General features: G+C 36.9%; 2 protein-coding genes across 3 annotated transcripts in view; both read right to left on the bottom strand.

Moving 5' to 3' along the window:
• CLVS1 (clavesin 1) overlaps window positions 1-23916 on the bottom strand; it is a 437253-nt gene that overhangs the window by 293832 nt on the left and 119505 nt on the right. The gene's annotated exons all lie outside the window — the stretch shown is intronic.
• Window positions 2693-3850, bottom strand: LOC100431653 (nucleophosmin-like). The gene has a single exon (XM_054561653.2). The coding sequence runs from the start codon at window positions 3767-3769 to the stop codon at window positions 2888-2890; it is 882 nt and encodes a 293-aa protein (XP_054417628.2). The 5' UTR covers window positions 3770-3850; the 3' UTR covers window positions 2693-2887.

Below are 23916 nucleotides of genomic sequence, written 5' to 3'. Positions count from 1 at the left end.
TTTGCTGAATAGAATGAAAATGAACTAGAAAAGTACTGACCTGGGAATTTATTAATTCTGCTACTTATACACTCGACAGATACTTACTTTATTGAGCACTTCATATGCTGGAAAATTTTGCTAACTAGACATATTCTGCACTCTTTTGAGCTTACAGGCTAATGAGAGAGACAGAACTAGTCAAATAACAATATCAAAAAAGTATAAAATTACATCTAAAAATATAAAAAATTAAGAAGAGATCAGTGAGTTTAAAGAACTTTAGCAAATAAAAAAAATTTTAAGTTTAGTGTTAAGAACATTCTTCTCTCACACCCAAGAGGATGAATATTATTTTCAAAAAATAATTACATGTGTTGATGAGGAGGTGGAGGAATGAGAACCTTTGTGCATTGCTGGTGGGAGTGTAAAATAATATAGTCATTTTGAAAACTAGATGGTGGTTGCTCAAAAAATTAAACATAGAGTTACCATATGATTCAGCAAATCCACTTCTGGAAATATACCCAAAGGCAGGATACATAGAAAGCATGGACTCCAAAAGATATTGCACATCATGTTCATAGCAGCATTATCTGCATAGACAATAGATAAAAGCAACCCAAGAATCCACTGATGAGTCAATAGATAAACAAAATGTAACATACATGTACAAAGGAATATTTATTTAAAAGAAAGGAAATTCTGACACATGCTGCAACATTCATGAACCCTGAAGTCTTTATGCAACACGAAAGGACAAATACTGTATGATTCCATTGATGTGAGACAGGAAGTAGAGTGGTGGTTGCCAGGAGTGAGGAGGAGGGGGGAATAGAGAGTAGGGAGTTCTTGTTTAATGTACAGAATGTCAATTTGGAAACATGAAAAACTTGTGGAGATGAACAGTGGTGATCATTTCACAAAAATGGGAATGGACTTAATGCCACAGGACTGTAAACTTAAAAATGGTTAACATGGTACATTTTATGTTGTGTATATTTAACCACAATTTTAAAATTTTTTTTTAAATTTTTAAACAGCATTCTCATAATTAGGTTTGTGAATTCCCTTGTGATGTATGAATTCTTGAAACCTGGCAGATTTTTCCATTCTTTCCACTGATGAAACAATTCTATCCATCTCTAAAATTTCTTTTGTAAGCAATTATTCTTTATGAAAAGTTCAACCATTTCTAATGGCTTAAACAACAGATTTTGAAACACATACATCCTCAAACTGTAGTTTACAAATTTGACACCCACAAACCATTCCAATTTTGCTTTTTGGTGGGGGGATGGGTATGGTTTTTCCCTATTTTTTAGTGACAAAAGCTCTTGAAGAAAGCAAACGAATTACACTAAGTACTGCTGGTGATCTATTAGTGGAATAATCTGACCTATGAGAGCTTAATGCAGCTGGATTCCCATTTATAGTGGAATCTGCTTTAATCGAAAAGTGGCTATACAAAGCAATTTGTAGCACTTACATTTATTTTGTTCTATGAAATTCTTCTATTTTTAATGAGGAAATAATGTACTTAATGTCGTTTACAGAATGTTTAGGAAGCCTCATTATGCTTTGCCTACATTTAACATTTTCAGGCAGAAACAGTCAAGTTCTATAGGCATGCTAAAACGTCCTTAGCATTAAGTATATTTTTAATAGTGTAAACAATTTGCATTTATAGCCCCTGAAAATTCTGCTTGGATATTTATCTAGCAGAAAACAGTCACAAATCCAATAATTTGCTTCCTGAAAACCCATCAATTTTCGCTTCAATGCAAAAGCTGTCTCTCTGTACTTTATTTTGCTTTTTAAAATCAATCTTTGCCCAAGAACATAGGCACCATGGGGTTTGGTTAGCAAGAACCAAAAAAATAATTACGATACTCTTTTCTCGTTGTCTGTCAATAAGTTCTTCAGTCATTAGAGGTCTCTGTGCAAAGCTCTTCCACCTATGATCAGGTTATGCTGAGCAAATCCAGCAGGAGCATGGGTCTGTGAAAAGAGCACCAGCTTTGATGCCAAGAAACCAGAATTCAAATCCCAGCCCCACTGAGAGTGGAATCTTGAGAAATTAATTGACTCTTCTTGACCTCATTCCTGTCATCTGAAAAATGGGCCAATATCTTCTACACGGCAGGATGATTTTAAGAGTTTAATATCTTATATGAAGGTAACTACCACCTAGCAGTTGCTTCATAAATATTGGTTGAATCTTTCTGTAGAGCTGTTTAAGTCATCATTAGATCATGCACATTGCATTTACAATAAACCCTACTGTGTGCCTTGCTTTGCACTGGGGATTAAACTTCTGATATGGGATGCTAGCAATCTGTGTAAGGGGCAAGTAGGAATAACATCCAAGGATGTTCAGAAAGCAAGAGAAGCTGTAAAATAATCCATTGGAAGTTGAGTGGGACAGGTTCCAAATGTCAAACAGTTCCATATGAGCTTGACCTGCATGGGACATGTAAAAAATAAAGGTTCCTCTTCAAAGACTTTCCTCCCTATTTTATTAGAAATAAATAGTAACTTATCTTACAAGCAACATTTATTTAAAGAACTGTGCTAACATTCTTTTTTTTACTTTATTAAAATACTGAGTTTTATTTCACATGTATATTTTTGTCTCCCCACCATTTCCATGTCTGACCACTGCTACTACTATGTCCTATCATAACATTCCATACATACTTAAAACCAAGCAAAGGGTGGAGTTCCATCTTTAAAAACTAAACAGGCATTTTGGACAACACATTCTTGGCAATAGAACCTGGACAACATTTATCAAACACGGTAGGGAAAGTTCTCACTCTGCATTATAAAAAGGACAGCCAGATATCAACTGTTAGAGAAATGAAATAAGACAGAAAATTTTTAACAAATTGTTTAAACTATTTTCTTAAAGAGACTTCCTCCACTGCCAGAGATCTTGAATAGCCTCTTGGTCAGTCATCCGGAAGCAATTCTTCACATAATTGATGAACTTGGCTTCCACTTTGGGAAGAGAACCACCTTTTTCTATACTTGCTTGCATTTTTGCTTTAATGTCTTCTACAGAACTAGGTCCTTTTGGTGTTTTAGGAGTTTTTTCCTGTTTTTTGAAGGATTCGTGTCCTTTTGATCTTGGTGTTGATGATGGTTTTGAGTCTTTTCCATTCCGATTTGACTTTTGTGCATTTTTGGCTGGAGTATCTTGTATAGATTTTTTCACTGGCGCTTTTTCTTCAGCTTCCTCATCATTAAAATCATCACCATCATCTTCATCATCATCATCTTCATCATCATCATCATCATCTTCATCAGCAGCAAGTTTTACTTTTTTCTGTGGAACCTTGCTACCACCTCCAGAGTCAGACTGCTTTCCAGATATACTTAAGAGTTTCACATCCTCCTCCTTTTCATCTTCTGACTCTGCATCTTCCTCAACAGTTACTAAGTGCTGTCCACTAGTATGCACTGGCCCTGAACCACACTTCAACCTTAAGACCACTGGTGGTGTTATTTCAAAGCCCCCAAGGGAAACCGTTGGCTGTACAGACATTTTCAAAGTTGCCAGTGTTACTTTAATTGGACTGCCTTCGTAATTCATTGCCTCTGCTTCAACAATGTGCAATTCATCCTTTGCACCAGCCCCTAAACTGACCGTTCTTAAAGATAACTGGTGCTCATTTTCATCATTATCCACCTTAAAGTGATAATCTTTGTTGGCCTTTAGTTCACAACCAAAAGGATAGTTCTGGGGCCTCAGGGGGTTCATGTCCATGTCCATCGAATCTTCCATCAGGTGGCGGCACGCACTTAGGTAGGAGAAAGGGCAGACGGAGATAAACGAACGCTGCTCCAGAGAACAGCCGCGCAGGACGGAATCACGCCAGGGGACATTCTTAAACATCTGCTAGCTGTGATAAAGAAATCAATGTACTTTATGTTCTTAGCTCCTATAACTTAGCCTAAATATTTGCCCTGGCATGCTTATAATGGTCCAAGCAAGCATTAGGACATAACCTGTTCCTCTTCCTTATTTAAAGGTGTTTTTACCTTTCTCAGCATTCCACAAGTTACTTCCTCCTTCCTTTGTTCTCCTCTACCTTTGCCTCTTTTAAAAAGTTCTAAGTTGCTAGCCAATCAGGACAAATACAGAATGTGAGATCCTGTTCCAGCCAATGGAAACCAGACACAGCAGTAGGGTGGATCTGTCAGGTTATAAATGACCCTGTCTCCTTTGTTCGGTGTACTCTCATGGCAAAACTGCTGGCAAGTGTACCCTTTCTGCAGAAAGTATAAAAATGGCCTTGCTGAGTAAATTAAATTTATGTTCAAGTGCTATTTCTTTACGGCAGTGGAGAACAAGCATTTCAAACAGACACTTGTTAGAAGAAGAGAGACTTAGGAGGCACCAGCCTTCTAGAACAACGGGGATTCTAATTGTCAGGAAACAGAATAAAGGGCAATAAATGTAATAATTAAAACACAGAACTTTTAAAAACATGATCTCTTTGGCCCATCACATTACTGACCATAAACATTACTTTTCTCATTATGACCAAATCAGCCTTTTATTTATGCTAGAAAGAAAGGTTTGAACATGTCCTGCCTCCTCTAATCAACCATAGCTGTCCTACAAAAGAAACAATCATTTTCTTTCTCTAGATTTCCTTTGGTCTTTTTTTGCTTTTTGTTTTTGTTTTTTATGAAAAAGACACTTGATTTGTAGACAGATCTGAGTTTGAGTCCTGATTGTGCCCTTGCTCAGAAGCTTCGGGAAATGCATTTCCGCTTCTTCATACTAACTTTTCTTACTTGCCACTGCACAAAACTGGCCTATGTACTGTGTTGCTATCACTAATTTGGCTAGGCCTCCTGAGCTTCATTCCATCTGTAAGGTTAGCTAACCCATCATGATTATCTTATTCCTTAAAAGCAATAAGGTCCTGACCCTTAGACGATAAGAGCTATATGGTTCTATTACAAAACTTTTTTGTTCGATTTATCAAATTTATTGGATGAATTTATTTCATTCTGCTGGAATTGCTTTGTGTGTGTGTGAGTTATAGGGGCAAATGATTGAAAAGGAGGTCAAGGAAAGGATTGCAATTTAGTAAATTTCACCATGATATGTTATGGCTAACAATATCTTGAAAACATTTTCCAACCCCAAAATCATATGGTACTTGGCCAAATGTTAAATTACAATTCAACCTCAGTAGGAAACAAATATATGATTTTAAAAATCAACAATCAGTAAGAGTAAAACAAAAAAAGATAAAAACAAAAAAATTCAAATTCACTAATGAAGAAATAAATGAAATAATTACGTTGCCTATTGATTGACAAAGCTTAAAAAAGTGATGATAACTAGTCCTGGCATAATTGTGGGACAAATGATATCTCACATCATTAGTAAAAGACAAATTGGTAAATTTTTCTGAAGGGCAATAAGGCAAAATTTTCATTAATGTGCATTCCTTTGGACCAGCAATCTCACTTTACAAAACTTGCTCAAAATAAATAAGTTGAAAAATACTCAAAGATGTATGTCCATGGATGTTCACAGCAGGTTTTATATTAATAAAACATTTTTAACAAATTAAGTACTCACCAATAGGAAATAGAGTATATATATAGATACCACCTGTATATGGAATGATGCATTGTGTAGTCATTACTAACGATAAGTGTAGGCCGGGCGCGGTGGCCCATGCCTGTAATCCCAGCACTATGGGAGGCCGAGGTGGGCAGATCACCTGAGGTCAGGAGTTTGACACCAGCCTGGCAAACATGGTGAAACCCCGTCTCTACTAAAACTACAAAAAAAATAGCTGGCGTGGTGGCAGGCACCTATAATCCCAGCTACTTGGGAGGCTGAGGTGGGAGAATTGCTTGAACTCAGGAGATGGAGGTTGCAGTGAGCCGAGATCACACCACTGCACCCCAGCCTGGGCAACAAGAATGAAACTCCATCTCAAAAAATAAAAATTAAGTATGCACTTGTTTTTTTCATGGAAAATTTTCACAATATATTAATGTTGTAACATTGCAGTGATAGCTTTATTAACTCCTGAGTGTTTATATTTTTCCTCCTTTACAATTTACTAAACAGAAGGTTGTCCTTGCCTGCTCAATGCCTCACCACCCCTTTCAGTCCTCAACAGAGCACCCTTGACTTTCCCAACAAGATCCCTTATCTTTGGTTACATAGACTAGAGAATGGTAAACTAATAATGGAGACTAACCAACAGAGGTAAAATATGAGGGGGACGACTTAGCAGAGAAAGCAAGTTTCTCTACATAAAAAGGTGGAAAGTGGGATGGGACAAAGCCCCTTTGGGAATGAGCAAGACATTCGATCATGTGGCACAGAAGGTATCTTCAGCAGCTTTGTATACAAACAAAGCAAAACAACACAAAACACCTGAGGAAAAGAAGAAGAGGTTGTGCTAATTTACATTCCCACCAGCAGTGATAAAAGTTCCCTTTTTACCACATCCATGCAAACAAACATCTGTTGTTTTTTGATTTTTGGGCCATTCTGGCTGGAGTAAGGTGGTATCTTATTGTGGTTTTAATTTGCATTTCCCTAATAATTAGTGATATTGAGCATTTTTCCCATGTTTGATGGTCATTTGTATATTTTCTTTTGAGAAATGTCTGTTCATGTTGTTTGCCCAATTTTTAATGGAATTATTTGTATTTTTTTCTAATTTGTTTGAGTTCCTTATAGATTCTGGATATTAGTCCTTTGCTTGGAGATATAGTTGGCAAATATCTTCTCCCATTCTTTAGGCTGTCTGTTTACCCTGTTGATTATTTCTTCTGCTGCGCAGAGCTTTTTAGTTTAATTATGTCTCATTTATTTATTTTTGGCTTTGTTACATTTGATTTTGGAGTCTTAGTCATAAATCCTTTGCCCAGGCCGATGTCCAGAAGAGTTTTTCTTAGGTTTTTCAATGTGGAAAACAGTATGAAGATTTCTCAAAGAACTAAAAATAGGCCTACCATTTGATCCAGCAATCCCACTACAGAGTATCCGCCCAAAGGAAAACAGGTCATTATACCAAAAAGACCCCTGCATATGAGTGTTTATTGCAGCACAATTCACAATTGTAAAGATATAGAATTAACCTAAGTGCCCATCAACCAGTAAGTGGATAAAGAAAATGTAGTACATATACATCACAGAATACTACTCACCCTTAGAAAATAATGAAATAATGTCTTTTGAAGCTACTTGGTTGGAATTGGAGGCCATTATCATAAGTGAAGTAACTCAGGAATAGAAAACCAAATACAGGATGTTCTCACTTATAAGTGGGGGCTAACATATGGGTATGCAAAGACATACAGAGTGGTATAATGGACTTTGGAGACTTAGAAGAAGGGAGGAGGGAAGGCGGGTGAGGGATGAAAAATATCTATTGGGGCCAGGCGTGAGATAAGTGGCTCACGCCTGTTATCTCAGCACTTTGGGAGGCCAAGGCGGGTGGATCACTTGAGGTCAGGACTTTGAGACCAGCCTGGCCAACATGGTGAAACCCCATCTCTACTAAAAATACAAAAATTAGCCGGGCATGGTTGTGCACACCTATAATCCCAGCTACTTGGAAGGCTGAGGCAGGAGAATCGCTCGAACCCAGGATGTAGAAGTTGCAGTGAACCAAGATCCTGCCACTGCAATCCAGCCTGGGTGACAGAGTGAGACTACCTCTGAAAAAAGAAGAAAAAGTATCTATTGGGTACAATGTATACTATTCAGGTGACAGGTACAATAAAAACCCAGATTTCATTTCTATACAATTCATCCATGTAATCAAAAACCACTTGTACCCCTAAAGCTATTGAAATTTAAATATTAAAAACAAGAGGAAGGGACTTTCAAGAGCATAATTGTGGGTTGTATATTAGATTTCCCTTAATATAATACCTCTCAAGAAACAAAAGGACAGGGCAAAGCAAGATGGCAGAATAGAAGCCTACACCATTTGTACCTCCGGAAGGAACACCAAATTTTAACAACTATCTGCACACAGAATAGCACCATCACAAGAACCAAAAATCAGGTGAACAATCATAGCACCTGGCTTTAACTTCATATCATGGAAAGAGGCACTGAGGAGGGTCAGAAAGACTGCATTGAATTGCAGATACCACCCCTCCCCTATCCCCAGCAATGGCTGTGTAGCAGGAAGAGTCTGTGCACTTGGGGGAGGGAGAGAACAGTGACTGTAGGACTTTACATTGAACTTGGTGCTGCCCTTTCACAGTGGAGAGTAAAGCCATACTGGGTATGAATGAAACTGTGGCTCATGCCTGTAATCCCAGCACTTTGGGGAGGCCGAGGTAGGCGGATCACTTGAGGTCAGGAGTTCCAGACCAGCCTGGCCAACATGGCAAAACCCCGTCTCTACTAAAAATACAAAAATTAGCTGGGTGTGGGGGCAGGTGCTTGTAATCCAAGCTACTGGAGGCTGAGGCAGGAGAATTGCTTGAATCCAGGAGGTGGAGGTTGCAGTGAGCCGAGATAACACTACTGTACTCCAGCCTGGGCAACAGAGTAAGACTCTGTCTCAAAAACAAACAAACAAACAACAACAACAATAAAAAACTAGAGGAATCACATTACCTGACTTCAAATTATACTATAGAGCTACAGTATACAGTAATCAAAACAGCATGGTACTTGCATAAAAACAGACACACAGACCAACGGAACAGAATTGAGAATCCAGAAACAAACCCAAGAGAACCCAGAAACAAATCCATATGTCTACAGTGAATTCATTTTCGACAAAGGGGCCAAGAACATACACTGGGGAGAAGACAGTCTCTTCAATACATGGTGCTGGGAAAACTGAATATCAATATGCAGAAGAATGGAACTAGACTCCTATATCTCACCATATACAAAAATCAAATCAAAATGGATTAAAGACTTAAGACCTCAAGCTATGAAACTACTGCTAATACCATTCTTGATGCATAGGAGAGAACTGAATGCATTATACAATGGATGCCTCATGCCTGAGGGCATTAGGGCTTAATTCTTTTCTGAAACCCCTGATTGAGAAAGGCTGCTAGAGTGCTGTCTACATGGATGAAGCAGGTGAAACCAACACTGTGTCTTCATTTCAGCACATGGAAAAGAGATAGAGCCGGGAGAGGGCAAGTGATTTTTAAAAGTGGTACAGAAGTTGCACACATCACTTCCAATCACATTGCATTGTTGAAGAATTGGCCACACTTAGCTGCAAGGAAGACTGAGAAACATGTTCTCTAGTTAGATGGCCACATGCTTAAATAAAATTTATGAAGATGTTATTACCAAAAGAGCAAAGGGGGAAATGTCTGTCTGCCTCAGGCACAATGACCTAAATACCGCAATCCACAAACAGGTTTATTCCTCTATTGTCCCTGACTGTAACCACCATACACTCAAGCTGCAGATAATGTCTGCTCTTATGAAGCTTATCTCTGGCAGTAGGGTAGGGGAAACAGGTAAGAACAAGTAAACCTGACAATATCCTTCAAGACACCAAGTTCACCTGTGCCTAAGCCAACCCTGGGCTTCCAAAATACATGAATAAACACATTCCATTTTTTTTTAATTAAGCCAATATTGGTTGGGTTTCCACCTTTTGCAACGAAATGAGTCCTGACTAAAGATCAGCTCTATAGGCTTCTAGAATAAAATTATGATCTCAACCAGCATTTTATTATAAGTTAGGTACAGTACCAAGAAGCTTTCAAACATCTTTTAATCTGTATCACAACATCCTATTACTCATATAGCACATGTCACATAGTATTTTACATTTTTGCATAATATTTTACCTGTTTAGAGCCCATCTCTTTAATAGAAGAGAAATTCTATGGTGAGAAAGACCTTGTCTCTATCCTCAGGGTCTAACACAGAGCTGCTGGCACTTAATAGTTGTTCAATAAATATTTGTTAAATGAACAAATGAATTCATGACTCTAAAGTCTATGCTTTTAATTATTCTAGAATGTTTCCTTTCTAACATAATAACCATCCTATTTTGAAGATTTGGAATTATCTTATCCAGTCTACTCATCTAGTAGAAAAAGAAGCTGAAACCCAAAACTCATATGTAGTTTTTCCAAAGACACAAAACAGCTCTGTAAGATAGTCTCTATAGAAATGATTGTACACGGATGTTTTAATTACATACTTGTAAATAAAGTGATTTGTCTGAAATTACTGATTTTCTACTTTTACTCTTTATTACTGTGGCCATTCACATTTACAAGTCTCACTGTTTCTTCATCATTTCTACCTTTCCCAGTCATTAACTTCCTCATAATCATCATCTTCACTTTTCCCCCTTTTTTAAATTCAAGGACCATTCTGTTCTATCAATAAATTTTGAAATAAATAATTTCTCATATATTTTCATCTGATACTTCCAAACTTTCAGGAGCTCAGATTGCATGAATCTAATGAAAAGCTAATTATTCTTTTATGATATGGCAGTCATTTATGATTTAAGATAATCCTTAATTCTAAGTAAAATATAATTGAGAAAAAAATACACTTTCCTTTTGAATAAGCACATCATAGGGAAAAAAAGCCAGGACTAAAAACTAAGCAAGCACCAGCTGTTTGTTTTACGTGATAAGTACTCACTACAATATATTAAGTGAGAAAAAGTATGTAAAATACTTTATTAGTAAGAATAAATTTAAGAGTAGGAGAAAATGTAATTCTGCAGTGATTCAGCTTTTAATTCCTGATTTGGATCATTTGGAATCTCTCTCTCTCTCTCTCCCCCAATCTCTGTCTCCCACCCTTCCTGATTTCACTAGAGGTTTGTCCATTTTATCAGTCTTTAAAAAAAACTTTTGACTTTGTTGATTCTCTGTTTGTTTTATATTTTATTAATTTTTGCTCTTGTTATTTGCTCCTACTACTTACTTGTATATTTTGCTCTCCTTTTTCTAACATCAGCATCAAATTTCAGCCTTTCCTCTTTTCTAATGAGTTCATTTAAAGCTATGATTTGTATCTAGCTTTAGCTGTATCCCGCATGTTTTGATATATAATATTTTCATTATCATTCTGTTCAAAATTCTTTCTCATTTGTATTATGATTCTCTTTTGATTGTCAGTTGAAGTGTATTTTAAAATTTCAAAACATATGAGAATTTTCTAATTTTCAGTTTGCTACTGGTATTGTGGTCAAAGAATATACTTAATAAAATACTCAATATACTTAACATAGTACTTGAAATTTATAAATTTTTGTTTTAGCATGACGTTTGGTTGTTTTTAAAAAATGTTTCATATGAGCCTGAAAAGATTATAAATTCTGCATTTCTTCAAAGGAATATGAATTTTTATATATCTAAGTATGAATTTATATACATAAATACATATATAGTTGTGTTATTGAAATCTTAAATAACTTTACTAATTTTTCTGACTTTTCCATCAACTTTTGAGAGATGTGTGTTAAAATTTCCCATCATGATATTTATTTGTCTATTTCCCTTGGGGGAAAGGAGGCCTATATAAATAGAAACATAAAATCTTAAAATTGCTAAATTCTCATGTTGAATTAAACCTTTTATCATTGTGAACTATCCCAATTCATTTCCAGTAATGCACCAACTTAATGTCTAATTTGTCTGACATTGATATATCAGACATTACTCAAAAGAAAACGCAAAATAATGCCAGGGTTTCTTTGGTTAGTATTTGGCTAACATATATTTCTTTTATCTTTGGCTTTTGGTCTTTGCTTAACTTTAATTTTTAGATGTGCATTTTTTCAACAGCATATAAATGGTTTTTGTCTTTTATCCAAGCTGACAATCTTTATATTTTAACTGGAGCATCTAGTCATTTACATTTAATAGAATTACTGGCACATTGGGATAAATGTACCATTTTATTCTATGCTATCCATTGGTGGTGTTTGCTTTATCATGCCTTCTTCCTTTTCTTCTTTGAATCAAACATGTATTTTCATTACATTGCTTCCCCACTAAGACTTTGAAATGAATATACCCTCTTTCTCTTATATAGTATTTATCTATCCATTAAAACATACATATGTAACTTTTACAAACTGTAAAAATAATAACTTTAATCCAAGACATTACAAGTACTTAGAATGGATTCCTTTCATTTACTTACATTCCAATTTATATGCTACTGATACGTGTGTTATTGTTTTAATCCCTCAAGACATTAATACTATTGTTTAGCACAATGTTTGCTTAAATTTACCCAAATATTTAACACTTCCTAAGCCTTTCCTTTCTTTTTGCATTTTAGACTTTCTATTAGGGTGTGTTTTTCTTCTGCTTGGGTGCATCTTGTAGAATTTCTTTTAGTAGGGTTCCATAGGTGTCAAAATCTCTTTTTGTCTGAAAATGACATTATTTTAACTTCATTCTTGATAGTTTTGTAGAAAACTTTGTAGAAAATTTTAGTTGGCAGTCGTTTTCTTACAGTACACTGAAAACATTTCCTTGTCTTCTGACTTTTGTTGTTAAGACTACTGTCATTTCTGTGACATTGCTTTGAAGAGTTTTTCTTTTTTTTTTATTATACTTTAAGTTCTATGGCACATGTGCACAACGTGGAGTTTGTTACATATGTATACATGTGCCATGTTGGTGTGCTGCACCCATTAACTCGTCATTTACATTAGGTATATCTCCTAATGCTATCCCTCCCCCATCCGCCCGCCCCACAACAGGCCCAGGTGTGTGATGTTCCCCTTCCTGTGTCCAAGTGTTCTCATTGTTCCATTCCCACCTATGAGTGAGAACATGCAGTGTTTGGATTTTTGTCCGGAGAGTTTGCTGAGAACGATGGTTTCCAGCTTCAACCATGTCCCTATAAAGGACATGAACTCACCCTTTTTTATGGCTGCATAGTATTCCATGGTGTATATGTGCCACATTTTCTTAATCCAATCTATCATTGTTGACATTTGGGTTGGTTCCAAGTCTTTGCTATTGTGAATAGTGCCACAATAAACATATGTGTGCATGTGTCTTTATAGCAGCATGATTTATAATCCTTTGGGTATATACCCAGTAATGGGATGGCCGGGTCAAATGGCATTTCTAGTTCTAGATCCTTGAGTAATCGCCACACTGTCTTCCACAATGGTTGAACCAGTTCACAGTTCCACCAACAGTGTAAAAGTGTTCCTATTTCTCCACATCCTCTCCAGCACCTGTTGTTTCCTGACTTTTTAATGATCACCATTCTAACTGGTGTGACATGGTATCTCATTGTCGTTTTCATTTGCATTTCTCTGATGGCCAGCGATGATGAGCATTTTTTCATGTGTCTGTTGGCTGCATAAATGTCTTATTTTGAGAAGAGTCTGTTCATATCCTTCGCTCACTTTTTGATGGGGTTGTTTGTTTTTTTCTTGTAAATTTGTTTGAGTTCTTTGTAGATCTTGGATTTTAGCCCTTTGTCAGATGAGTAGATTGCAAAAATTTTCTCCCATTCTGTAGGTTGCCTGCTCACTCTAATGGTAGTTTCTTTTGCTGTGCAGAAGCTCTTTAGTTTAATTAGATCCTATTTGTCAATTTTGGCTTTTGTTGCCATTGCTTTTGGTGTTTTAGTCATGAAGTCCTTGCCCATGCCTCTGGCCTGAATGGTATTGCCTGGTTTTCTTCTGGGGTTTTTATGGTTTTAGGTTTAACATTTAAGCCTTTAATCCATCTTGAATTAATTTTTGTATAAGGTGTAAGGAAGGGATCCAGTTTCAGCTTTCTACATATGGCTAGCCAGTTTTCCCAGCACCATTTGTTAAATAGGGAATCCTCTCCCATTTCTTGTTTTTCTCCAGTTTGTCAAAGATCAGATAGTTGTAGATGTGTGGTATTATTTCTGAGGGCTCTGTTCTGTTCCATTGGTCTATATCTCTATTTTGGTACCAGTAGCATGCTGTTTTGGTTACTGTAGCCTTGTAGTATAGTTTGAAGTCAGGTAGCATGATGCCTCCAGCTTTGTTCTTTTTGCTTAGGATTGTCTTGGCAATGCGGGCTCTTTTTTGGTTCCATAGGAACTTTAAAGTAGTTTTTTCCAATTCTGTGAAGAAAGTCATTGGTAGCTTGATGGGGATGGCATTAAATCTGTAAATTACATTGGGCAGTATGGCCATTTTCACAATATTGATTCTTCCTATCCATGAGCATGGAATGCTTTTCCATTTGTTTGTGTCCTCTTTTATTTTGTGGAGCAGTGGTTTGTAGTTCTCCTTGAAGAAGTCCTTCACATCCCTTGTAAGTTGGATTCCTAGGTATTTTATTTTCTTTGAAGCAATTGTGAATGGGAGTTCACTTATGATTTGGGTCTCTGTCTGTCTGTTATTGGTGTATAAGAATGCTTGTGATTTTTGCACATTGATTTTTTATCCTGAGACTTTGCCAAAGTTGCCTATCAGCTTAAGGAGATTTTGGGCTGAGACGATAGGGTTTTCTAAATATACAATCATGTCATCTGCAAACAGGGACAATTTGACTTCCTCTTTTGCTAACTGAGTATCCTTTATTTCTTTATCCTGCCTGATTGCCCTGGCCAGAACTTCCAACACTATGTTGAGTAGGAGTGGTGAGAGAGGGCATCCCTGTCTTGCGCCAGTTTTCTAAGGGAATGCTTCCAGTTTTTGCCCATTCAGTATGATATTGACTGTGGGTTTGTCATAAATAGCCCTTATTATTTTGAGATACATCCCATCAATTCCTAATTTATTGAGAGTTTTTAGCATGAAGGGCTGTTGAATTTTGTCAAAGGCCTTTTCTGCATCTATTGAGATAATCAAGTGGTTCTTGTCTTTGGTTCTGTTTATATGCTGGATTATGTTTATTGATTTGCATATATTGAACCAGCCTTGCATCCCAGGGATGAAGCCCACTTGATCATGGTGGATAAGCTTTTTGATGTGCTGCTGGATTTGGTTTGCCAGTATTTTATTGAGGATTTTTGCATCTTTGTTCATCAGGGATATTAATCTAAAATTCTCTTTTCTTTGTTGTGTCTCTGCCAGGCTTTGGTATCAGGATGATGCTGGCCTCATAAAATGAATTAGGGAGGATTCCCCCTTTTTCTATTGATTGGAATAGTTTCAGAGGGAATGGTACCAGCTCCTCCTTGTACCTCTGGTAGAATTCAGCTGTGAATTCGTCTGGTCCTAGACTTTTTTGGTTGGTAAGCTATTAATTATTGCCTCAATTTCAGAGCCTGTTATTGGTCTATGCAGGGATTCAACTTCTTCCTCGTTCAGTCTTGGGAGAGTGTATGTGTCCAGGAATTCATGCATTTCTTCTAGATTTTCTAGTTTATTTGCATAGAGGACTTTATAGTATTCTCTGATGGTAGTTTGTATTTCTGTGGGATTGGTGGTGATATCCCCTTTATCATTTTTTATTGAGTCTATTTGATTCTTCTCTCTTTTCTTCTTTAATAGTCTTGCTAGCAGCTATCAATTTTGTTGATCTTTTCAAAAAACCAGCTCCTGGATTCATTTATTTTTTTGAAGGGATTTTTGTGTCTCCATCTCCTTCAGTTCTGCTCTGATCTTAGTTATTTCTTGCCTTCTGCTAGCTTTTGAATGTGTTTGCTCTTGCTTCTCTAATTCTTTCAATTGTGATGTTAGGGTGTCAATTTTAGATCTTTCGTGCTTTCTCTTGTGGGCATTTAGTGCTATAAATTTCCCTCTACACACTGCTTTAAATGTGTCCCAGAGATTCTGGTATGTTGTGTGTTTGTTCTCATTGGTTTCAAAGAACATCTTTATTTCTGCCTTCATTTTGTTATGTACCCAGTAGTCATTCAGGAGCAGGTTGTTCATTTTCCATGTAGTTGAGCAGTTTTGAATGAGTTTCTTAATCCTGAGTTTTAATTTGATTGCACTGTGGTCTGAGAGACAGTTTGTTACAATTTCTCTTCTTTTATATTCGCTGGAGTGCTTTACTTCCAACTATGTGGTCAATTTTCGAATAAGTGCGATGTGGTGCTGAGAAGAATGTACATTCTGTTGATTTGGGGTGGAGACTTCTGTAGATGTCTATTAGATCTGCTTGGTGCAGAGCTGAGTTCAATTCCTGGATATCCTTGTTAACTTTCTGTCTCTTTGGTCTGTCTAATGTTGACAGTGGGGTGTTAAAGTCTCCCATTATTATTGTGTAGGAGTCTAAGTCTCTTCGTAGGTCTCTAAGGACTTGATTTATGAATCTGGGTGCTCCTGTATTGGGTGCATACATATTTAGGATAGTTAGGTCTTCTTGCTGAATTGATCCCTTTACCATTATGTAATGGCCTTCTTTGTCTCTTTAGATCTTTGTTGGTTTAAAGTCTGTTTTATCAGAGACTAGAATTGCAACCCCTGCCTTTTTTTGTTTTCCATTTGCTTGGTAGATCCTCCTCCATCCCTTTATTTTGAGCCTATGTGTGTCTCTGCATGTGAGATGGGTCTCCTGAATACAGCACACTGATGGGTCTTGACTGTTTATCCAATTTGCAATTCTGTGTCTTTTAATTGGAGCATTTAGCCCATTTACATTTAAGGTTAATATTGTTATGTGTGAATTTGATCCTGTCATTATGATGTTAGCTGGTTATTTTGCTTGTTAGTTGATGCAGTTTCTTCCTAGCATCCATGGTCTTTACAATTTGGCCTGTTTTTGCAGTGGCTGGTACCGGTTGTTCCTTTCCATGTTTAGTGCTTCCTTCATGAGCTCTTGTAGGGCAGGCCTGGGGGTGACAAAATCTCTCAGCATTTGCTTGTCTGTAAAGGATTTTATTTCTCCTTCACTTATGAAGCTTAGTTTGGCTGGATATGAAATTCTGGGTTGAAAATTCTTTTCTTTAAGAATGTTGAATATTGGCCCTCACTCTCTTCTGGCTTGTAGAGTTTCTGCCAAGAGATCCGCTGTTAGTCTGATGGGCTTCCCTTTGTGGGTAACCCAACCTTTCTCTCTGGCTGCCCTTAATATTTTTTCCTTCATTTCAACTTTGGTGAATCTGACAATTATGTGTCTTGGATTTGCTCTTTTCGAGGAGTATGTTTCTTTGTCTCTACTTCTCTATAGTTTTGCTACAATATATCTAAATGTATAATTCTTTTAATTTATCCTGCTTAGGATTTCTTGGTATTCTGCAAATGTAGTTTATAATCTTTCATCTGATTTGAGTAGTCTTAATAATTATTTTTTACATATTACCTATATCCCATTCCTTTTTTTCTTAAAGGGAAATTCTAAAGCATTCTAAAGAATTACAGAGCATTTCTTTTAAATATAAATTATTCTTCTGTATTGAATGCTCCATAACTTACCTTCTTTCATGTTTTTCCTCTTTTTATTCCTCCATATTATGCTACTTACATGAAATTTTCTTCTGATTAGTCTTCCAGTTCATTAATATTGCCTTTAGCTATGCCTACTGTTTAACATGTTATAAAGGTTCTAATTTTAGCAATTTTAATTTTTATATTGATTTCCCTTTTAACATTTCCTATATCCTGCAGACGGCTTTCAAATTCTTCTCTAATTTGTTTAAGAATAATACTAGTTTCAAGTTTTTCTCAAATTTATTTCAGCATAATCTGTTTTTGATCATTTTAGTTAATAAGGTCTTTTTCTGTATCTTTCTGTTGTCTGTTATTAGGTTGTCCTTAATGTGTTCTGATTTTTTTGTATGCCTGGCTATCTTTGTGGTCATTATGCCTTAAAAGTTATTTGTGTGAATACTCTGTGGTCTAGAATGAATGTCCTTTCACCAAAGAGCACTTGTCTGCTTCTGCCCCATGCCTGCTGAACTAACATTATCAGGAACAAGTTAACTTAAATTCAAGATTTGCAGTTTTACTCAAGCCTGAATGATTTGACTTGGGCTTCAATGTCATGAGAGGTTTAGTCTACATCCAATTCACCATCATAATGAGAGTAGAGTTTTTCAAATTCTCAGCTAATTTTTCAGCTACATTACCTATCTTAATGCAGGTCTGGTTTTACTTCTGTCCTCACATCTCATAAAGCCATCAAAACAAAAGTTCAAATTTGTCAGTCTCAGTGAATTATCTCAGGACTAGCTTCCAGATGCTTGTGCAATTTTTCTGAGTTGCTGTTCTCTTGCAATGTTAACCTAGTACTTTCTCAGCTCTATAATATATCTATGAAGACGTGAATATATCCTATTATATCTTATATTCTAAATAATAAATATTAATAAATAAATATTACATATATGTGTGTACATGTATGTATACATATATAATCAATTATATATAATCTATGTATAACATTTTATATATAGATATTATCTTACATATACTTATTTTATAAGTTTAAAAAATAGATTATCATATATTTAATACATTCATTTTAGCTGTTTTTACTGAGACAGCTGGTCCAAGCAACCAAGCCTGACATTACTGGAAATAGAATATATCTGGCAAAGTCTAAAGGAAGGAGAGAAGCAGGGTTCAAAATCCTGGTCTTCTGGGCAAACTGTCAAACTTGTCTGCACTTTGGTTATTAAATAAGTTTGTTGTAAAGACCAAGCGAGATGAGTAATGTACCGTATACATCACAATGTCTGGCACAGAATAGTTGCCTTTTTCCTTTTATTATCACATTAAATGGCTTGATTTGAAGGCTTTTTAATGGGGGAAGGTCAGCACATGTTTTGTGAGAGCAAATGTTGGGTAAAAGGAAAGGCTTGAGGTGGTAAGCTGTGTGAAAATCAAAGACAATAAGGAAATGAGGTTGCTGAAAACAAATCTTTTATTACTTTGAGCTATAATAAATATGGGATATCCTGCATGCTTAAATGAATGGTAATTTTATTTCCTTTTGTCTGCCTGTATAATCAATTTCTGCCTTTATGACCCAGTTCAAATGTCACCTCAAAGCGAAAATGCTCATTGAATGGATGAGAGTCTTTTCTGTGGGAAAAAAAAATATTGCAATGCCTTGGAAAATGTTTGGAAACACTCATCGCTGTATATAAAGTTTTATACTTTAGGCTTCCATTTCATGTTGTCAGCTATAAAAGAAATAAGTTTAGCTGTGTAGTACAACATAGCAGGATCTGAGTAAACCAAGATTGGTCTTGAACTTTCCCCACTCTCAGACATACCCACATTTAACATCCCAGAGCAATAAGGCTATTTTTAAATATCTCAGGGAAGGTGCTACAATTTTTCTCAGTCCAACTGCCCTTTCTGTCCAAAATCCTTCCTCACATGTCGGTTCACTCCTTTCTGAAACTACAGAGCTAGATGAAACATGTTTGGAGTTTTACATTTTTAAAAGTCCAATTGCCAGACTCTCAAGGTTATTTTAAGGCATCTGTTGTAACTATTTTCAATTACAGAGTCTCTTTTTCTCTCTCCCTCTCTCCCTCCCTTCCTCTCTCCCTCTCTTCTTTTGTCTTCTCTTTCTCTCCTTCTTCAAATAGTTATAGTGCCCATTCTTCATTGTTCTCATATATACTTTCCACCTAGCAAAACCACAACGGTGGGGAATGGGAGGAAAGGCAGTTTGATTGGCCCTGATTCCAAAAGAGCATTTATCTGTCACTTTCTTCCCTCTCTCATCCCTTCAAGTTCACACATCCCAATGCATCCTGAGACACTTGGCCTCACCTGTCTTTCCTTCTCAATGCTTGCAGTGCTTCAGGTATGCAGAGAAGGAATGAAAATTGCACCTTCTCTTGAGGGGGGCTGCAATTGCATTACATTTTTATTTCATTATGTGCCCCTGACCAGCTACAGAGATATGACATCAATTTATCCAGCTGAATGTTTTAATCTTGCAGAAAGTAAATGTCAGCTGCAGACAGCACCTTTTTCCCATTTGCCCTTACTTGATTTTCTTCTTCAATTCCAAGCACATTTATGGTAATAAGTTAACCTAGCTGCGTACTCTCTGTGACCCTTTTCCCCACAGGCCATGCAGGGTTGGCGTGAGATGTCAGAGAGACATAAATTCTTGTTACAGAGACTTCTAGTGGAAGGTAGGAAGCGTCCTCCCCCACCCGTTAGCCCTGAAGAACAGCCTTGCTTACTCTGTCCTTATCTCCATGGCATATACAGAACAGGGTTATGGCTGTCATATTTCAAGTGGCAACTAGGGAGGAAACAAGATTTGGAAACATGGCAGTAATACGAATGACTAACATTGGTATAGCCTTTACACCTTGCTAAGGGCTTTTGTATTTGCCCATTAAATTATCATGGTCCTTCTGGAAGCTAGGTGTTTTTATTTTGATTGTCATTTTACAAATGAAGAAACTGAGCCCTGAAAAGATATTATTAATAGCCTAAGACTATACCACAAGTAAATGACAGTCTGGTTGCCAAAACCAAGATTTCTGGCTCCAGAACCCAAAGTCTTAGTATTTAAATACTAAAATATGTACATATGCTTTGTTCTAATGTGTAGAATTCCTAATAATTTATCATTTTAAAAAGTCAGAAATATACATAAAGTTTATTTACAGAAATTTTCAGTACAATGTGGAAATGTGATGTAGTTACAAGCTAACTAACATTTAAAAATAGAGGATAATGTAAAAAATATTAGGCTGCATTTGTAAGACTGATACAGTATAGCCATTAAAACTCAATTCTTAACTGGGAGTGGTGGTTCATGCCTATAATTCCAGGACTTTCGGAGGCCAAGGCAGGAGGATAGCTTGAAGCCAGGAGTTGAAGAACAGCCTGGGCAACATGGCAAAACCCCAACTATACAAAAAAATGCAAAAAAAAAAAAAAAAAAAAAATTAGCCGGGCATGGTGGTGTGTGCTTGTAATCCTAGCTACTTGAGAGGTTGAGGTAGGAGGATCCCTTGAGCCCAGGGGTCAATGCTGCAAACAGAGTGATGCTGCCACTGCCCTCTAGCCTGGCTGATGGAGCAAGATCTTGTCTCAAAAAAAAAAAACTATACTGTCTAATGGCATTTAAGAATAATTGTTATATAACATTAAATAAAAATTAAAATAGATTACAAATCTATACATAGTATGATTCCAATTTTGGAAAATATGTGTCTAGAAAAAAACCTAAAACCATTATATACACACATGTAAACATAAATATACACACATATATTCACGAAAATATTGTAGGTAGTATTCTCTTATTTTTCTGTGAACTTTAAAAATTGTATGTTATGAATGCATATTAATTTAATTTTATCAGCAAAGAAAAACAATAAAATGATTTTTCAAATGTTTATCAGATAATACCATTCTTTCTGAGTACTTCCTTACTCCTCTAGGGATCTATTTATTCTAAAGGTCTGCTATCACTTGCATTTGTGGATATTTTGTATACCCCAGCTGTGCTAAATCCTCTCCTCTTCTCTCTCACCCAGGTATCTTCCTGGCATCTTTTGTTTGGCAGTGGGATGGTGGGGGGCAGGCAAAGATAATGAGGAAATTCAGTTTCCGTTTTGCTGGCTCTCCAGCCTACCATTTTCTCTCTAGGCAGCTGATCCCCAGTGAAGACAGTCTAGTGTCCCACAGGGAGGGCTGAGGCACCCGCCACTGCTTCTCTGCTACAGCCTTCCCTTAACCCCTTGCACACCACATAAAACGAATTGAAGTTTGCTTCTGTGCCATTTCAGAGGATCTACTGTGCCTCCCGCGCCTGGTAGAAGCAGTGCTGTGAGTGAGGCTAAGTCTTTTTCTTGTACATATATTGCCTCATCCTCACTGCACAGGAAGAAAGTCCTGACAGGATTAAGACTTTGGAAAGTTGATATCTACACAAATGCTCACTTTCTCCTCTCCTCGATGTCCATCCTCTTACCCCAGACTCCTACTTCCAATGCCTTGGTTGGGTGTCCTGACTCCCCACTCCCCATGCGAGGAAGAGGTTCCTTACACTCCTTGATCCTTCTTCCTGTTTTCTACAAACTAAAGTTTCTCAAGTTTGGGCTGGAAGCTAATGAAATTTTTCCTATGGTTAGTTGAAAGGGGTCAAGTAGGTTCTGGTATTATTAAGGGGTCAGCAGGGGGTTGTCAGTGCTTCTTATTCCAATTCAATCTCCCCACCTGGAAGCTGTAGCTGATTTCCTTGGAAGTTGCCTAGGAAGCTGGCACACTTTCCTACAGCAGACATTACTTTTTCTGAAACAACATGTTATATTCTTATATGAGGAAAACACATCTTCCCATTAGCATGTCTTTTATTATACCCTAATGTTGCTCTGCTAAGGGTCATCTGATTTTGTCCTGAGCTTGTCATATGCATCAAGAAAGATAGCTGTGAGTGGCTTCTACTTACTCATTCGGGGTGGGGGAGTGTTAGATTCAATTAAGTTTTCTCTAATATTCAAATCTCTTCCTTAATAGAGTGAGAAATAGGAGTTGCAAATGCTAAGAGGAAGAAAACATCCTTATTTCTGAAGGTCTGATTCTTCCTGAGGCTTCTTCCCTGGGGGCTGTTAGTGTGGCTTCTCTGTGGGATCTGCCAACCTTTCTCTATCAGGTAGCACTTGCTACATAACAAACCACCCCAAAATTTAGCTGCGTATAACAACACCATTTATTCACCTCAGCTCTCAGGATGCAGAGAAGCGATAAAAAAATTAACTGTCTGACAAAGAGTTGGTTGAGATAACAAATATGACAGGAAACTCAGGACAAATTTACTATGTCATCTGATCATCATTAAAAGCCAATAGTGAAAATTCAGAGGATATACTTACAGTTACATAATCTTTAATTAATAGAAGAATCTTCCTTTTTTTCATTTTTATTTTACTTTAAGTTCTGGGATACATGTGCAGAACACGCAGGTTTGTTACACAGGTAAACGTGTGCCATGGTGGTTTGCTGAATCTGTCAACCCATCATCTAGGTTTTAAGCCCCTCATGCATTAGCTAGTTGTCCTGATGCTCTCCCTCCACTTGCGCCTGCCACCCCGCCCACAGGCCCTGGTCTGTGTTGTTCCACTCCCTGTGCCCATGTGTTCTCATTGTTCAACTCCCACTTATGAGTGAGAACATGCGATGTTTGGTTTTCTGTTCCTGTGTTAGTTTGCTGAGGATGATGGCTTCCAGCTTCATCCATGTCCCTGCAAAGGACATGATCTCATTCCTTTTTATGGCTGCATTGTATTTCATGGTGTATATGTACCACATTTTTTTATCCAGTCTATCATTGATGGGCATTAGGGTTGGTTCCATGTCATTGCTATTGTAAATAGTGCTGCAATAAACATACATGTGCATGTATCTTTACAGTAGAATAATTTATAATCCTTTGGGTATATGCCCGGTAATGGGATTGCTGGGTCAAATGATATTTCTACTTCAAGATCCTTGAGGAATAGTCACACTATCTTCCACAATGATTGAACTAATTTACATTCCACAGCCTCGTCAGCGTCTGTTGTTTCTTGACTTTTTAATAATCGTCATTCTGACTGACATGAGATGGTATCTCGCTGGGGTTTTGATTTGCATTTCTCTAATGATCAGTGATGTTGAGCTTTTTTTCATATGTTTGTTAGCCACAGAAATGTCTTCTTTGAGAAGAGTCTGTTCATATTCTTTGCCCACTTTTGGATGGGGTTGTTTGCTTTTTTCTCATAAATTTGTTTAAGGTCCTTGTAGATTCTGGATATTAGACATTTGTCAGATGGGTAGATTGCAAAAATTTTCTCCCATTCTGTAGGTTGCCTTTTCACTCTGATGACAGTTTCTTTTGCTGTGCAGAAGCTCTTTAGTTTAATTAGATCCCATTTGTCAATTTTAGCTTTTGTTGCAATTGCTTTTGGCATTCTTGTCATGAAATCTTTGCCCATGCCCATGTCCTGAATGGTATTGCCTAGGTTTTTCTTCTAGGGTTTTTATGGTTTTGGGTTTTGCATTTAAGTCTTTAATCCATCTTGAGTTAATTTTTATATAAGGTGTAAGGAAGGGG

The sequence above is a fragment of the Pongo abelii genome, chromosome 7, assembly GCF_028885655.2.
Source record: "Pongo abelii isolate AG06213 chromosome 7, NHGRI_mPonAbe1-v2.0_pri, whole genome shotgun sequence".
Lineage (NCBI taxonomy): Eukaryota > Metazoa > Chordata > Mammalia > Primates > Hominidae > Pongo > Pongo abelii.
Note: the sequence above shows the minus strand (reverse complement) of the source record. Positions and strands in the feature narration are given on the sequence as shown.

Coding starts and splice junctions, on each gene's coding strand:
- LOC100431653 (XM_054561653.2), bottom strand. CDS start 3,769: ATGGAAGATTCGATGGACATGGACATGAACCCCCTGAGGCCCCAGAAC.